Here is an 18625-nt window from a genome sequence, read left to right on the forward strand (position 1 = left end):
TACTAAAGAGTTCCAGTTCACCAGGCCCGAATCTGCCCAGAGATCTCCCCATGTTTTTAACCCAGCTGTTCTCAAAGGTTGTGACAATTGATCTTGGAGGCATAAAGGTGTACCAGGAGAGTCCCATATTGGGGTGTGTGTATGGTAGTAAGGAATATCAAATGTCTTCCTAATAAACCCCCAATTTTTTAATGCGGTCAGTAGGATTTTGAGGCAAATTTTTAAAAAAAATTTCTGGTCCCCAAATTTAAATATAAAGTAGTCGTGGTCATAAGGTAAGTCAATTAATAAGGCTTGAAACAAGCGGCCCTGTGATGATGCATCTAACTTATTTGCAAGAAGCCTAAAATTTCTAAAATGAAATGCATGACAATATGACAAAAGATCTGGGAGGGCTAACCCTCCTATATTTAGACCCCTCCTCAATTTCTTCCATGCAATTCTTGTAGACTTACAGGCCCATATAATTGATCCAATTTTACCCTGTAAAGTATTAATGTCTTTCAGTGAGAATGATAAGGGGATACAGTTAAATAGGAAAGTCAGTTTTGGAAGAATTGTCATTTTAATGAGGTTGACCTGACCGTATATATTCAAAGGCAGGTTTCCCCATCTTATTAGTGTTTTATTAATATCTTTAACCACCATTTTCCAGCTGAGTGATGTAATATCTTTTAATGATTGGGTTAAGTGAATTCCCAGGTACCTCATTTTCTGTTTTACGCCTGATATAGGTGTGTTGTTATTCCATCCCATGATCTCCGTTTTCTCCTTATTAATCTGGTAACCTGACAGTTCCCCAAATTCTTCCGATAAATGAAATAGCCTCGGTATTGCTACTGAATGGTCAGAAGTATATAAAAGAAGGTCATCTGCGTACAACGCCACCTTCAGGGGCAGATTTCCGAGCAAAAAAGGTTGAATAATATTGTCCTCTCTAATCCCACAAACAAAAGGCTCCATATAAACATCAAATAAGAGGGGGGATAAGGGACAGCCCTGTCTAGTACCTCGGGATATATCGAACCACTCAGATAAAATTCCGTTGACTAAAACCTTTGCCTTTGGGTTGTGATATAAAGATCTTACCGCCTCAATGAAAATTTGAGGGAACCCAAATGCCGCCATTGTGGCCCATAAATACTTCCAATTGACCTGATCGAAGGCCTTAGCCGCATCTATGGCGACCAGGGCCAGTGGGAGATTTTTAACGTTAGCGTAGTCTATGGCTCCTATTGCTTGAAATGTTAATTCGTTTAATTGTCTCCCTGGGATAAAGCCTCTCTGATCAGGATGGATTATAGATTTTATGACCTTCGATAGTCTAGTGGCTAGGATACCGGAGTAAATCTTCATGTCTGTGTTCAACAGTGAAATGGGTCTGTAAGACTCTATTCTTTTTACATCTTTATTTGGTTTTGGTATGAGCGTTATAATGGCTTCTCCCCATGAGGGAGGTGTAGAGAGACCCTGAATCAGTAGAAGGTTGAAAAGTTCCCTTAATGAAGATATTAATTGATCTTTGTTATCCAGATAGATCTCCACTGGCAACCCATCTGAGGCCGCCGCTTTCCCTCGTTTCATTTTCTTCAATTGACCCAGGATTTCCCCTTCTGTTATCTCACTTTCCAAGTATACCTTATCCGTTTCGTACATTTGCGGCAGATGTTTTGTTATCAGCCAGGATTCTAAATCCTCCCCCTTAGGATCTTTATCCTCAGTATAGAGACTTCTGATAAAGGACCTTGCTTCTTCTCTAATTTCTACGTCTGTTTCCAGCAAATCTCCTGTCTGTCTTTGTAATAGGGCTTTGACGTTATTTCTAGTTCTCTCTTCTCTAGCTTTCCAAGCTAGGAGGGCTCCACACTTTTCTCCATACTCAAAATTTTTTAATCTGCTAGACTCCCATTTTTCTTTAAGAATTCTCTCATCTGAAACTTTTAGTTGAAGCTGTAGATCAATGAGTTCCTTCTCTATCAAATGTGCTCTGCTGGAGTTCTCTAGAATTGCATTTTGTAATTCTAGATCCTTTCTTGTTATTATTGCCAAGTCTTCCCTTCTTTTTATTTTTATGCTCTTTCTCTTATAACTCATTAGGGAGCTTAAGACTCCCCTCAAATAGGCTTTATATGTTTCCCATACTACCTGGGGGGAGGAAGATCCTGAGTTTATCGTGAAAAAATCTAATGTTTTATCTTTAACTTCTGCTTTTATTTGATTATCTAGTAAAAGTGATCTCTCCAGTGTCCACCTAGGTTTTAAGGAAGTTATATTCAGTTCAATTACCATTTCCAGTACAGCATGGTCTGATAGACCTGTAGGCGTGAAGGAAAGGTAGTTAATATCCTTGAGAAGGTGTTGATCAACTAGAAGGTGATCTATTCTAGAGTAATTCTTGTATTTTTTGCTATAAAAAGTGAAGCCTGGTTTAGTTCTATACTTTTTTCTCCAGACATCTACTAGTGTGAAATCTTTCATTAGGACATCTAAAGTGGCAAGTGATTTAGAAGGAGCATGGTATTTAGCCTTAGAAGTTCTGTCCAATTTTTGGTCAAAGACCAAATTAAAGTCACCACCTAAAATTAGAGGGCCAGTTGTCGTGAATAGTGCTAATTCAAGTTTAGACAGTGGAACCGGATTGTCCTCATTTGGACCATAGTACACTGCAATTGTATAGAGGATATTTTAAATGTATACTTCTGCAGCTAACCATCTCCCCGATTGATCTGTCTCAAAGTTTCTCAAGCTTATCCCGCTGTTCGCTCGAATTATAATAGAAACTCCCCTTGTAACACCTAATTGCCTGGAGCTAATTATGTCTTGAACCCACCTTGATTTCTTAAAGAGAGAATTACATAGTGCTGCCTCTAAGTGTGTTTCCTGTAACATTATAATTTGAGCATCTGAATTTTTTAAAAATTCACAAATTCTATTCTGTTTTATTTTTTCCCCTATACCGTTAATATTCCATGACAGTACCTTAAGTTTATATAGGTTAATCATGAGTCTAATATAGATTCGTGCCCATCCAAGCCATTATACAGTGCGCGATTATTTATATATGAGGATTTTTTATTTTTTATTTTCCCCCTTGCACCCCCCACCCCTTGAACCCCTCCCCCCTGAGGAACCCCCCCAACATACCTGGCGATGACTTCGCCTTTCGGAGCAACCGAGTGGTGCCCGTGACCCTTTTACTGTATTCTAGCGAGACAAATTAAATCACACATAAATCATCATGTCCCTCTGTTTTGTCATACAGCATATTTATATTTACCTACTCAAATTTCCCATAACGTTCCCCTTTTTTATTTTTTATTTTTTTTTTATTTTAATTTATTTCGTTTTTTTTTTTTTTTTTTTTTTTTTGTTCCCTTAATTTTATTTTATTATTTTCTTCCATTAAAGTAATCACCAGTTCTGCCCGTTACTATTCCTCCTGCTCACTTTTTATTCGGTCTAAAAAATTATCGACCTCTTCTGGCTGTGTGAAGCTGTAGGTCTTATTTTTCCACATGATCCTGAGCATAGCCGGGAATCTCATCTGAACATGTGCTCCTAGTAACCTTAAATCCGGCATTCTAGTGCCCAGCTCCCATTGTCTTTGTGCGGTTCTTGCACCAATGTCAGACCTTATAAGGTAAGGGCTGGACTTATAACGGAAGTCTGATTTTGAAAGGGATCTCCCTAGGATAAGTTCCTTGACACTGTAGGTTTGAAAATTTACTAGGATTTTCCTAGGTGTTTTCCTGTCTGTACGTCTCTTGTATGGGTCTCTATGTACCCTTTGGATTTCTGCCTCCAGGTTTATATCCGGGGGATCTTTTAAAACACCATCTCTCAAAAGTTCACAAACAAACCCCTTTAAGTCCTCCAACTCTTCCCCTTCAGGTATCTTTAGAATCCTTAAGTTATTCCTCCTGGCTTGAGTCTCCAGCCGCTCAATGTCCATAGCCAGTGATCTATTTTGGGCCTTAAGATGTTCTATGTCCTTTTGATTGCCATGTACAGTTTTGTTCAAAACAGCTGCTTCTGTTTCAAGGTTCCCTGTGCGCAGCGTGACCTCCTCTAACTTAGACTCTAACACATCAAATCTGTCCTGAATTGTTTTTTGGTTAGTTTCCGATATTTCAAATTTCGACATCATATCACATCTTAAGGATCGAAAAAGATCCCCTAGCCGGTCACTCTCATGCTCACTTGAGTCTTCAGACCTTCTCCTTGTTCCTGAAGTTGTTTGAACAGAATCTGGTGGATTGTCTTTGCTTACGTCTTTTCTCCTTGTCCCTTCTTCTACCTCCTTAGAGCTACTATGTACAGCCTGACTCTTGGGTCTAGTGTCTTGCTTTCCTCGCACTTTATCTACTGGGGGTGCTTTATTTAGATTAACCTGAGCACCTGATGCAGGAAGTGCCTTTGTACTTTCAACTTCTGATGGATTTGGCTGAATCTTATGCTGCCCTGGGCTCGCTGTATCCGGCATTTCTGTTCCCTCATCTGCATTTTCCATGTTTCCCAAGTTTTCTAAAACCCCATAACGGTTTTTTGAGGGTATAATGCCAATGTTGTCCTCCGACAACACTGAGGAACGCTTAGCCTGATCTAGGACTTTGAAAAAAGATTTAAGGGAGGGGGTACTTTTCACTACTTGACTCTCGTGAGATACTCCTTTAAGTTTTTTAACTAAGGTAATCTTTTTCTTTTTACTTTTACAAGGGGTTAGTGGCATAGGTCGCTCCCTCTCCTCAAATTCTAAAGCCCCTTTCTCTTTTAATTCTACCCTAGATCTCAGCTGGTACCTGTTTCTCCTTGTAGAAAGGATATTTCCTTGTTTTACCGGATTTGAACTTATCACAGCATTAGCCGACCCAGTAGTCTCAGGTATAACAGATTCCTTCAGATTTTGCCCTTCTGATTCAGTACATTTTGATACAACCGGCTCTTGTATTGGAGCTTCACTGTTCTTGTAAGTTGGGAGACCAGGCTGCGTTTGATCCATGCAACCCCACCTCCCAGTGGTAAATACTTGAGTTCCTACCACTTTACACCCTTTCTCCCCGCACCTTACTACAAGAGAATAGAGCTTCTTTCTCTCAGCCTCCGTTTTGTGGGGCTGTTGCTCAGGTGTATGTGTCTGTGCTGCCAGGCTTCCAAGTTTGAGCCTAAATAATGCGGAGCGAAATCTGCTCCAAAAATGCCGTCTACGTTCTTCCAGCGTAAATATTAGAGGGCGCAGGTCCATGGAGGTCCTGACACCATTTTTTTTTTATTTGTACCTGTGAGTGAACCTGCCCCAGCCTCAAGGGAAGGATAAGCCTAGCGGGTTGCGAGTCTCAGATTGAAGATAGGATATGTGGGAGACTTTGCCGTTATTCCCCCCTTGTTCTCCACCTTACCGTAAAAATACTGCTCTCAGAATAGGGCATACTTAATTTTTACCCTCCTGCTACCCAACGCTTTCCCTACTGTTGCACTCTCTGGAGTGGGAATAGTAATTTTTACCCCTATGCTATCCAACGCTTTCCCTAATGTTGCACTCTCTTGAACAGGAATAGTAATTTTTACCCTCCCGCTAGGCAACGCTTTCCCTACTGTTGCACTCTATGGAGTGGGAAGAGTAATTTTTACCCTCCTGCTATCCAACGCTTTCCCTGCTGTTGCACTCTCTGGAGTATGAATAGTAATTTTTACCCTCCCGCTATCCAACGCTTGCCCTACTGTTGCACTCTATGGAGTGGGAAGAGTAATTTTTACCCTCCTGCTATCCAACGCTTTCCCTACTGTTGCACTCACTGGAGTGGGAATAGTAATTTTTACCCTCTCGCTATCCAAAGCTTTCCCTACTGTTGCACTCAGTGGAGTGGAAATAGTAATTTTCACCCTCCCACTATCCAACGCTTTCCCTACTGTTAAACTCACTGGAGTGGGAATAGTAATTTTTACCCTCCCGCTACCCAACGCTTTCCCTACTATTGCACTCTCTGTAGTGGGAATAGTAATTTTTACCCTCACGCTATCCAACTCTTTCCCTACTGTTGCACTCTCTGGAGTGTGAATAGTAATTTTTACCCCTACGCTATCCAACGCTTTCCCTAATGTTGCACTCTCTTGAGCGGGAATCGTAATTTTTACCCTCCCGCTATACAACGCTTACCCTACTGTTGCACTCACTGGAGTGGGAATTGTAAATTTTACCCTGCCGATATCCAACGCTAAAAATATTTACTATTTTTTTATTCATATTAAGTTAAATTATATGTATATTAAAAAATAAAAATGCATGTTTTTTTACTTACATTAATTATTTAATAATTTTAAGGTTTTTTAAGCATTTTAAGTATGTTTTGTTAATTATATTTATTTCAATAATTTTACATTACTTTTAAGACATTAAAAAAAAAATCGATATTGTAACAAACAATATTATTTACAATGATATTTTGAATTCAATATTTTTGTACTTACCTGTTTGTAGATAGGAATTCGACATTCTGGCATTCTATATTTTGTCCACGATATTTTGGCAGGTCGATATTTTGCTCCTTGATATTCTGTCAGTGATCCAGTATTATTGCAGACGTGTTCTTTCGAACCTTACACATTACCTCTCCCAGAATCAGACGTCTGTTTACAGTGATCCACAGGATAGCATGTGAAAGTACTGCTTGCAAACTTTTTGTATGTATTTATTTATTTATTAACCAGTTCTGTGTATAGCAGACTAGACCCAATTGGGGATAGAGACCTTTTCCATTGGAGCAGTTATATAGATATGCAATCATTTCTTATCTCTTCATTTTATAGATCAACAGTTTCAGGTTAAATGTTATACGTCTGAGTGTTTCCCTTTGCTCTGATAGTTTCTTAAGAAGTTAACAGGCAATATCCTCCACAGTCCCAGTGTGCTATAGTTAAAAAGTATAGAAGTCCAATCTTAGGATGGCTGTCATGAATTCTGTGACCGTAAAGGTAGTTGACCATTATGTTTTCTTTTGAGGACTAGTAGTTAGAGTGTATTAGGAGACAAAGATGACCCTCATCTCCACTGAGTTGTCTGGTGATTTTTAGCCTCAACTGTGTTGTCACAGCTTGCAGCCCTTTCCTTTTTACACATCTTTTTCAACAGGAGCAATCTATTTTTTAAGGCCTACTGCTTCTAGCCTTACTTGAAAGAGGTGATCAAGCTTATGTCTTAGTCAATAAATAGTGCAACAGATTTTGGAGCGGGGATACTGGAGAAGGAATCTTCAATTCCAGGCAGGATCTCTCCACAAATTTACCTTAATTACGATTATTGTTCCCAGAATGGGGAATAAACAACCAGGACCAGTAGGTTTTTTTTCTGCTGAGTTTCCCCCTGATTCCAGAGACAAGTCCATTGACATTTACCACCTGCTTAAAGGAGGTGCAAGATGTCACTGAGAGGGCTGGTGGATTTTAGAGGTGGCAGGGCAGGGGTGTTGACAGGCTTGTGTGAGTGTTGTCTCTTCCCCTGATTTTTTGGAGCAATTGGAAGAGGAAGGGTCAGTTCGAGTCCCTGCAGCTGTTTCACCAGGTTCGGATGTGGGCCAGTGTCTCCTGATGCTCTGTTGGTTGGCCTACTTGGTGAACTTATCTGGCTCTCACTTGGTTCTCTAGTTAGATCTGGTGGGGAAGGCACTGCTTCATCCATGTACCTTCATAGGTAAGATTTCTGATGTAAGATGAGTTTACACTAACTCCTAAGTGAAACTAAATTAAATGTGTTTTCCACTGCCAATTGCAGGTACCGACTTGCTGCAGAAGGTACCTTGATCATCAAAAATGCTGTTCAAAGAGATTCTGGAATCTACGGCTGTTTGGCCAGCAACCCCGCAGGAACTGACAGACAAACATCTATTCTCACCTATATTGGCAAGTACATTCACCACATAGCTAATGTGGGGTCCAATGCATGTTTCACCTCTCTTGCATTCACAAGTGTATCTCTTACGCAGTGCATATTTTGTACACAAATAGAAGTGCAGAGGCCCCCAGTGTTTTTAATGCTGGTTCTGTCTAACTGCAAGGCTACCTAGTCTGGATTACAGCTCCTGCCTCTTTCTTCCACCACGCTACACTTCCTGTTTTTTTATCTCCCTCTATCTCTCTGTTTATGGTCTCCAAGGTGAATGCCAGTGCCCAAGACAGAACAAGCATTTGCAATGCAATAGGTCTCGCATTTGCGAGAGTTTGAGCTATTGGCATTGTAAACGACAATGCCTTTTATTTGTGTTGGTTTGTAAAACAGACAAATAAAAGGCATTGTCATTTACAATGTCAATAGCTTAAACTCTCACAAATGCAAGACCTATTGCATGATGGGAAAGCAAGACAAAATGATACTCGGAATCTCAGAGTCAAAGGGCTTTGTTAGGCGCGAAGGGATACTGCATTGTGTGCATTATTGGCCAGGTGACCGCGATTCACCAAACTGTGATCCTGGGCAGATGACAAATTATGTGGCCCACTCCATTATCTGCGCTGTTTGAGTGACACCTAAAAACATGATGCATCCAAACATACAGAAAAAAACAATACTTTGAGAGTTTTAATCCTGAGTCGAATTTGATTGTGGCAAAAAAAAAATCAACTGTATTTGCTGGCGCTGAGAAGTCTTCTGCACTTGGGCTGCTGTATGAATCTAGCTATTTGAACTTTAATATATCTTGAGTGGTACGAGTTGGTGGCCGAGTGCTGCACAGATCCTTGATAGATGAAGGGACTAGAATGTCGAGTTTCACAAAAGTAAAATGTGAGTTTCTCCAACGGGAGGCACTGTACAGCTCTCCGGTTTCCCATGTATGTGTGCGAGTAGCTAATCTGGCTCATCAGGGTCAGGGTGAGCTCCCCCGTGCGTGCATTAGCCCTGGCTTTTATACTGAGATATAGTACTTCAAGGAGCAGACTGGAAGCCATGAGAGCTTGGGCTCATTGAGACACAAATCTTGTATATGCGGCCATGGCGATGCTTCCGTGGGTGCAGCGGCACCGGGGCCTACTGATGATCCCGGATAATTGCTGTATTTCACATTTGAAACAGCGGCTGGGCATTCCCTCCCTTGCACTAAAGACCCATCACTACACTCTGACTACGTGACTACTTTGGAGAGATCACTTTTGAGGGACGGACACGTTGGCTCCTTCCGAGTACACTGCACGTTTCCCAAAACACGGCAGTACGATAAAGTAAGTGCTTCCCAGCACGACTCTGTCAGCACCAAGGACGGGAAGCCACCTTGCCTGTCCGGCAAAGAAGGGTGCGATGAGGTGAGGACGAATGGGGCACGAGAAAGCTATTCCCAAGCTCAGGAATTACACGATGATGCGACCCACACATAGTGCTTGGTTTCCGATCTAACTTATGCCAACCCCGAGGGCACAAGCAAGCACTGAAGTGCCATTTCCCGGCCTGCTAGAAAAACTGGGACTGGTTTTGTACCTCCAGCCCCTTCTGCAGCTGGAGAAAAATGAGAGTCCATTCATCACCCAGCACACTCCTGCTAAAGGCACTTGAGAGGAGACCCGTGAGCAGCGAACTCCTTGCAGATAGAGGAGCCGGGGGCAGAGAGGGCAGAGCTGCACCTTCCACAGCGCCCATGGGGCTACCACCATACTGAGGCACTCGCACGCAGGCAGACCCCAGACACACCGCAGAGCACCGTCCCACCTAGGATGCTGGAGACACACACACGCTTCAGTGCCCCCGTCATGGGTCGCAAGCAATACAAGCGTGACCCGTGCAGTGCAATTAAATATAGCATGGCTATCTAATGCGATTTACCTCCTATAAAACGGAGTGGCTGGCGTACAAGCATAAGAAATAGGAAAGTAATTTCTGGTTACCTGCCCTGATCCTTGCTCAAAGCACAACATACACACAATCCCCAATTTACACAAATGAAGACACACAATACCGCAACTCCGCTGCGAGATCACCATGATGTGCTAGTGGAATCGTGTGGCAATAGAAATCGGACTAACTGAAAGTGAAAAGCCAAATGTGTATATCGCCAGTTTAGACTGTAAGAAGCGTTGTAAACGCAACAAGAGAAAATTAAGTGTGCACTCATTTAAAATATATACCGCAACAAAAGTGTAGACGTGTAAAATACATACCGCAATGAAGCAGAGCAACTAAAAGAACAAGTTACCGGTCTAGGTTGCTGCACGCTTTCATGAAGCAGAGTTTCTGGCGGGGGCGAAACCAAGAAGTCAGGCATCCTTGCCCGTGACATGGGCAGGGCCTGTGACGTGGCCGGAAGAGGCTGGTGTTGCTCGTTGCGCCGGAGAAAAGGAGCTCAGCTAGGCGACGGGACAAAAGAGCACGGTGAGTGGAGGGGGGGATATGTGTGTCTGTGCGCGTGAGCCCCGTGAGTGGTGGGGGAGGGGGGTGCGTGTGTGTGTGTGTGCGCGCGGGGGGTGGGGGGGGAGAATGTGTGTGCGCAAGCTGACTTTGCCTGTGTGTGCACGCGCGCGATGGCCAGAAGCTGACTTGCGGTGAATGTTGAGAACAGGGGATGTGCACTGCGCCGGCTGGGCGTGCGCGCCCACGAGGTGAAATCGCCGATGGGAAGCTCGTGCACATCCCCTGTCTCACATTCATCGGAACACGCCAACATAAGTTGTCTTCGCAGACAGCAGGCTTCCGCCTGTTTTTACGTCTGCTCGACCTAAAAAGGGGGAACCACAGCGATTTTAAGACCAACGGGTCTAGGCTCTCCAAACATAAAGTAAAACACACACTAGTATACTCTCCAAGAAGGCTTTTTGGTAATAAAATAATTTTTTCTATTTAGCACAAAAACCCTCACTCACCATGTGGTGGCATACTTCGTCATAGGGTTCTTTTTCTCCCCACAACAAGTTGTGGTGCGGGCTACAACTCCAACAAGTAGGAAGGGCTATTTGGATGTGTTTACATTGTCCCTATGTAAGTGATATGAATGGGTGACTAAAGCAGTGTGAAACTTTATAAAGTGGCATTAAAACTATCCCGTAATCAGACAATAAACATTATTGTTATCTGTTCGGGATCAAAACCACATTATAGTTAGGGATATATCAATTTTTCCCTGCATCACTCGTTCTTTGTATTTTAATCCTGTCCCTAAAAGACAACACTAAAGTCTGCTGTCTGATTAGGCAAGAGTTTTAATTTCACTTTATATAGTTTCCAAAGAGATCCTCCTAATTTTGAGAATTGCAGCCCACACTTGTTGTGCTGTGAGGAGGAACCCTATGGTGAAGCATGTCACCTCATGGCGGGTGAGGGTTTTGCCCTAAAAAGAAAGCATTTGTTTTTGGTCAGAAACATTAATTTCAAGCTGAATCTATTTGATTACCAGAATGCCAGTGCCCACCACCTGCAAAAACTAAGCACGGGCATCACACAAGCATTGTCAGAGTTTTCTCCTTGCTTCTGCACCTCTTTGCATGTGTTTAACCCTTGGCAACAAGACTGGGCTTAAGTGGCTGTTCACCAAGACTGCTTAATCAAGCCCCCTCTTAAATGCTATTTTGTTTGTTCTGTGTGAGAATAACTTCAAAAGTCTACCGGGAGTTTTTCAGATCACGTATCAAAGTGTATTCTTGCTCTGATGATATTATAACTTATTCGACCTGACTAAATGTACCTTCTCGGTTTTTTATTTAAATTTTTTTATTTTTCATCCACATATCATCCCGTCTGCTTTATGCAAAGGAATAATCTCCCTGCTACTCTCACTTTCAAACTGTAATGTTTTCGCTGTATTGGGCAAACCAACAATTTATAGTTACGTTTTCAGCTCTGTTGCCAGTCGAGACACCCACATGTTTGAAACAAATAAGCATAGCTCATAGAACCTTCTGGAGAGGGGAATGTGAATTTCGACAGACCAAAATCATTTGCTGTAGAGCTTATCGCATCTCACTTGGCAAGCAAAAATCACCACAGTAGCAATGCCTTATTTTACTTATTTTACCTGTCAATTAACAGTGGGCCGCCTCCCCTCTGCCCCCTGCACTAGAATTTTTTTCAATTCAGGAGTACCTCAGTTTTAAAAGATAAGTTTAGTTGGGCCCTCCTAATGATAAAGCCCTGAAAAAATGTTTTATAAAGCTTACTGCCAAGCTTAGCAAAAGCATAGGTAATTTGAGGTGTTACATTAAGGCCACTATAATCAGCTGCCTTACAGCACCACCAAAGGAGAGAGCCCCAGACAGCAACAACTGCCCTAAAAATAGTTGTGTTACTAGTAGAAAGGGAATACATTTGATTTTGCCTGTGACACTTTCCTGGCATCATCTTCTTGAGGGTAACAAGGCTCTTTCTTTAATATAAAATTGTTGCACCTGGTTACAAACATTGAACAAAGATGGCGACCAAGCAGCTAAAGAAAAATGCCAACAATATGCTGTCAGAGAAACGAAGTCTGTTATTAAGTTTCCATGGAAAGCAGAACTGAGTACACAATAAAGTGAACCTCTTTTTGCTTACTTATTTATACAAATATTTATTACACGTTCACAGTCGCCACTGTGTTGTTATAGTTAGGTCAGAATTTTCATAGAAGGAGTATTTTTTTCTTTGGTAATAACATTGACGCCAATTGATAAATCTGCACGAAACTTTCCCAAAAAGTTCACCTACCTCAGCTCCTTCCTGGAACGTTTTGGGGAAGAATGACACCTCCAGGGGTTAAACTTGAAAAAATACGGTATTTATGAGACACCAAACATGGCCCTCCTGTTGGACCTTCCTCTGGGAAGCTTGCACATTGCGGTGGTACATGGGCTGGGTGCAGCTTGAGCAGTGGGTACAGAGGGAGTACACTGGTACCTGAAAAACACAAGCATTTGCAATGCAATAGGTCTCGCATTTGCAAGACTTTAACCTACTGGCATTGTAAATGACAAACCTTTTAGCTATGTGTTGCTTTTGAAAATATAAATAAAAGGCATTGTCATTGACAATGGCAATAGCTTAAAATTTTGCAAATGCGAGACCTATTGCATTACTTACTACAGGCAATGTTTGTAGTAATATCAGGGAAATCGACAGTAAAAACTGGCCCACCTAACAGGCACAGAAATTGCCCAAACGCGGCCTACACACTGACCTTTCAGATCAGCCCTTCCTTCTGGCATTGCCTGATTGCCCTGTCGGCAAGTTAAACCCTGGTTTTAACAAAAGATATTTAATCAAAACCAGTGGTGAGGGTTAAATGTGTGAGCTATGGTAAGTGTGCATTGAAGTAACCGCATGCCTATTAAGTATACACTTGTATAATTAAGAGATGGGGTTCTCCGTGTAAGGCGGTAATAGTTAAATGGATTCTGTGAGACAGTAAAGGTGTTTTTCCCACATCAATGTCGCTATATTGTGAAGAAAAGCTATTCTTTTAACTTTAGTAATCCATTTTTGAGGTGTTTATTTCAACAACTGTGCGCGCACATATAAGTCTCCGCTCCTCCCCACCCCTCCCACATGCTCCATTAAGATTCCTCACCCGGAGAGTTCCTTCTCTAATTAAGAGAAATTGTAGTGCAAGGATTAGGTGGAGGCGTTGGTGTCCACTGAACAGCCCTCTTTATTGTGGAAATGGACACTCCGGGGGCCAGAGGAAAGCGGGACCCCAGACTGGGCTTTCACTTTCGGTTTAACCGCCTCTCCGATTACACGACCATGATTCGAGGGGGCAGCCCACACCACTTTTAGCTCAAATGAATGGTTGAGGTCTGGGTCTTAACGTCCGCTGTCTTATAATTTATTGTTCTTTCATGTCATCTTAAAGATAATTAGTATTTATATATCACACGTAACGAGCCGAGACGTGGACCCGATGCACGAACATATTTTTTTAACTAATTCTTTAATGTCATCGCCAGAACATTGTATTTGGTTAATTAAATAATCCTACATGTCGGTATACTCACATCACCGTTTATGATAAAGTGTTTTATGGTATGTCAGTGGTTTTTCACTTCAAGCTGATGTTTACTGCATGTGGCGGGACCGCATTCTGCATGATAGTGCATGAAATCCCGGCGTCTGCCTTAGCAAAGTAGTGGGGGCATGCACAGGTGCACAAGCTCTCTCCAGTGCTCGTGCACATTTCACGAATCACGGCCCGGCCGGAAGAAAACGATCTACATCCTTGTGCCACTTGTGTACCCATAATACACACAAGTTTAAAGGGTAATATAGGAGTATGTTCCGGAACAAAACATTCAGCGGTAAAATGAGCAGGCCAGGAGGATTAGTGGCCAACATGTAATTGTGGAGAACGTGCACGTGTGATTGTTACCTCACACACATGCGTCTGTTGGGTAAAATGAACAAGCACCTAGGGGAAATACAGTCATGTTCATTTTCAAGAATATACATGCTAATGTGCATGTGCGGGCAAATGTGGTTAATTTGTTATCCTTTTGTGAAAAGTAAAATGATCTTGCGCATCATGTATGTTCTCTCCAATTCACATATGTGTATTGGGGACTGGAGAATATACATCTGTGTGCAGGGTTATTCAGGAATGTCTGCTATATGTATGCGTGTTTACTGGGAATATAGCTGTGTGTGCTGAAATAATAATACATGTATGTACGAGGCAGTGAGGCATGAGTGCGGGGTGAAGTTTATTAGAGGAGTGGATGTGTCCTAGCGTGCAAGGCTGTCGACTTTGGCGCTAGAGAATCAGGTTCGAGCTTCGGCGTTGGCTCAACACAAAAATTAATGCGTCCTTGTGTAATATAACTGGTGCTCATTTAAAGCGCTCCAATACCTTCGGGTCGAATTTGCGCTATATAAAACTCAGCTTTGAACATGTAATATCCCCGGGCACATGTAGGTGTCTGGAGAGAGTAACAAAGAATGTTGGGGCCATGAGGGGCCCCGACCTCCACTCCAGGGGAGACACATGTCTGCGTCTCAGAAAGTAGGCAGCGTGAAAAAACAGATAAACGGAACACTGGGGCCATCAGAAAACAAGCTGTCAACACGTTGGATGGCCCCGGCGGCGCCTAAGGGAGATGGCGACAGCAGGACATGGCGCCGCCTTGGGTCCGTAAACAAGCTGTCAAATTGAACAAGGAGGCAGCGGTTCACACGCCCCTTCCCTGCTGCTACCGCTGTCTGGGACACCAATGTAACATGCAAAAAGAGGGCCTAACCAGTAACTAAAGGACACTGATAACGCCACAAGATAACGATCCAGTCCAGGTGGTCCTGGCCAAAAGGAGACAGGGCGGTAACAAGGAGGGACGAAAAAAATGCCTTGTTCACAATAGAAAGGCAGCGTTTAGCATGAACTATGACGCAAGCCAATGGGAAGAAGGGGCGGGCTTAAAGCACCTTTCTGAAATCTGCTCGATTACAAGAAGCCTCGCAGAGCGAGCAGCGCATGTGTGCTGCAACGCAGGTCTGCAAGACCTAAAAAATGGGAAAAAACACAAAAGGAAAGGTGGGTTTGGTGTTTGTTGGCGGATTGGCATTGGTGGATGGTTGGCTGCCTGTGGGGGGTTGAACACAGGCCAAACCCAGGTGTGCACAGCCGAAGTCATGAAAGATGTAATTTAACATGTCAATGGGTGATATTATATGTGGGGTCATAAGCAGTTTGCTTTTAACCATTATTTTTTTTCTTATTTAAACACCTAACTATAATATCACTTTAACCATTGTGTTTGCCTTGAATTTGTAGGTGTTTTTTTAAATGCAAGCTAAGATTTTACTACCATACCTAACTATAACATCACATTAACCTTTATTTATGTAAAATGTGAAATATGCTGATGCCTTTACTCAACCATTCATACCAGAATGACCAGAATGCTGTGCACCAAGGCAACAGTAAATAATGCAAGACTGCATACATTTTCAGGTGAGGGAGTGGACAGATCTGATCTAAATTAAAAAAAATATAATAGAGCAGGGGCCCACATATTTTAGTAGACAGCCACTTAGAATTCCAAATGCTGTAATTGCTGAGAGTGTCTAGTTTTGATAACACCACCTCCTTCTTTCTCCCACCTCTCTACACGTCCTGTCTCTATGCCCCACTCTTTCCCATTGCTACTTTCTCACTTTGTCCCTACTTCCTACCTTTCTCTTTCTTCTTCTTACTCCCTCTCCTACCTTTTTATCTCTCTTGTCCTCATTCAAACTCTTATGATAAAAAGTAAGTTCCAGTACCTAAAAATGGATGTCGGTGCTTACCACCCGGACCCTGCAACACAAATTAAGAATTTGGACAGATCGCTTTGCCTGAGTACAGCTCAACAAGCACATGTGTTGTTACAGGGATCTGTGGGATTTTTCATCCAATGGGGTGGCGAGAATTTGTAGTTTCCTGTTACATTGGGCAATGGAGCAGTTCTAGAGTGAGGAGACCATGTGCAATAAGTTGGTTGCACTCTTTAGGCAAGGGGTTGGGCATTAGAGGCTGGCCCACGGTTTAATTTTTTTTAACACTACACATAGGCATTTGAACTGAAGCAGGATCTATATATTCACACGTCTATATGAACAGTTTAGGATGGGGAGACTAGATTAGGCACATCTTTGAGTGGGACTAAGCATGATTGATGGTGGGATTTAGTTTTTGATTTATGATGTTTAGCCTACAGACATCAATGTGCCTGTTTCTATTCCTTGCTCATTAGCTAGTTCACTCTTCTAGAGATTGTGTTGACGTTCAACTTTTTTGAAGTGCTAAAATGGTAACTCATCTGCAATTGTGAACTGAACTCACACTTCAACTGGTTCCTCAATATTAAAGTGAGTACGTTTGAGTTATTAATGCACTCCCAGCATGATTAAGCAAATTAATTGTGAGCCACAATGTGCTTTTGGCTTTTCAGTGCAGTCAGTTGTGTTTTGAAGGTGGAGTGAATACAGAAAAAGATTATTGACACTCTTCCTTAGGAAAAGCTGTTAGGAACTTTTACATACAGGCAAGCTAGCATTCAAAATTTGAATAATTGTGTTTAGCCAATTTCAAGAAGAAAAAGGGATTGCTCAAAAAGACGAAAACCTTCTTGGTCCAGCAAATATACTCCACTCTGTAGCTAATGTTGCATTAAAATGTATATAGTTGGGCGCCTGCACTAATGTTTGCAGATTTAGAAGATTTCCAGCTGAACTTACATTTTGTGTTACCAACCCTCATGTCTATGAGATGAATAATTTTCCGGGTAAGGCTCTTACTAGTTTATTAACGCGTGCCTTCAGCTAGTGGCCAGCTCTACTGCATTGTTAACCCTGCCTAGATGGTGGCACGCCCTTTCGGAGGACATCACCTCACACTGGGTCTACAGCACTGGTGTGTGATGTGGAACGGTAACATCAATAAGAGAGTAAGGGTCAAAAGTAAACACTCTCATACCCCTGAATTAATGACTCAAACAACAAGAGAGTGTTAATACAAACAGACCATGCTAGCAAGGTTAGTACTCAATATCGCAGGTATGTTAGACAAGGCTATAAAAGATAGCTGGAAAGAATAGAGTGCACGTGTCAGAAAAACTAGCTAAAAGAACCCTCAGGCCCCAGTAGAACACTGGTAGCCGGTTGTCTTCATTGGGTCCCTTTTTATAGCTAGGGGAGTGAAAAGTGAATCTAAAAAGAGTACTCACTACTCCTCAACATAATTTAATAAGAGGGTAGCTCCAACTCTATTAAAAACAGTGATTAGAAAAACATTGTTTTTCTGGACTACTCTAGGTTGTGCAAATTTGAACCACAGAGTCCCTTTATAGAAGAAGTGTGAAGAAAATTAATTAGTAAAAAGAGGTGGTCAACATGTTTCTGCCAGGTAAGCAAATTCGCTCGGCATTCGTCAGGACCAGTATAAAAAAGAAGAAACAACTCACTGCCCTGGGCACCCTAAAGTGTACAGAAGCAGAGAGTATGGTCATTTGCTAATACGACCTGTAATTTGTCGAAGCAGTTGGTAGAGAAATTTTTCAAATCCTAGAGGCCCCCTCTCTTGAGGTGGTACCACTCGATCTGTAGGGGTAAATAAGAGAGTAGAAAAGTTGAAAAATATATATACTAAATAATTTTTAAACTAAGCATATGTGCTTCTACCCTGATTACCACTCCCCACCAGTGCACTCATCATTTTATTTCGAAAGCATTTTCATGTGTAAAAGAGGAGAAAAATTAAGCCCACTCAACATCAGGCTGGACCCTCTTGTTTCAATCCATCCTTCTTGCAGTCTATAAACTCAGACCTTCATTTGTCGTGGCATACACTTAAATACCGAAACGGAGGGTTTACTAGCGTGTTGCGAAGAAAATTCTTCTCGCAAAGGATGCTTTATAAAACAGTGCTTAGGACAAAGCCGAGAACGATGTACGCTCTAGGCAAATTAACCGAAGAACACACAGACACACTTTAGCAGAAAGGCATCAAGAGCTCAAGCCACCCCACTGCGAGAACGCTGGGATGTACACTTACATTTTATTTACTGTTAAACTGCCCCATGGGCCAAAGCGGCAGGAGGAATCTTCACGTCTGGGCCACTGAAAGGCATAATAATTATTGAAAAAGGCGCGTTAGCGTGTGATTTAGCCAAAGCTACTGGTTTGTTATTCCTAGTTTCCGCATAGGTTTAAAAG

The 18625-nt window shown here is 42.2% G+C and overlaps 1 protein-coding gene across 1 annotated transcript in view; it reads left to right on the forward strand.

Annotated features, from left to right (window-relative positions):
• HMCN1 (hemicentin 1) overlaps positions 1-18625 on the forward strand; it is a 1183532-nt gene that overhangs the window by 414517 nt on the left and 750390 nt on the right. Inside the window, exon 13 of the mRNA XM_086956029.1 lies at positions 7766-7893. Within this exon, the coding sequence (XP_086812155.1) occupies positions 7766-7893 (128 nt within the window). The remainder of the gene's footprint in view (positions 1-7765; positions 7894-18625) is intronic.

The sequence above is a fragment of the Lissotriton vulgaris genome, chromosome 1_1, assembly GCF_964263255.1.
Source record: "Lissotriton vulgaris chromosome 1_1, aLisVul1.2, whole genome shotgun sequence".
NCBI lineage: Eukaryota > Metazoa > Chordata > Amphibia > Caudata > Salamandridae > Lissotriton > Lissotriton vulgaris.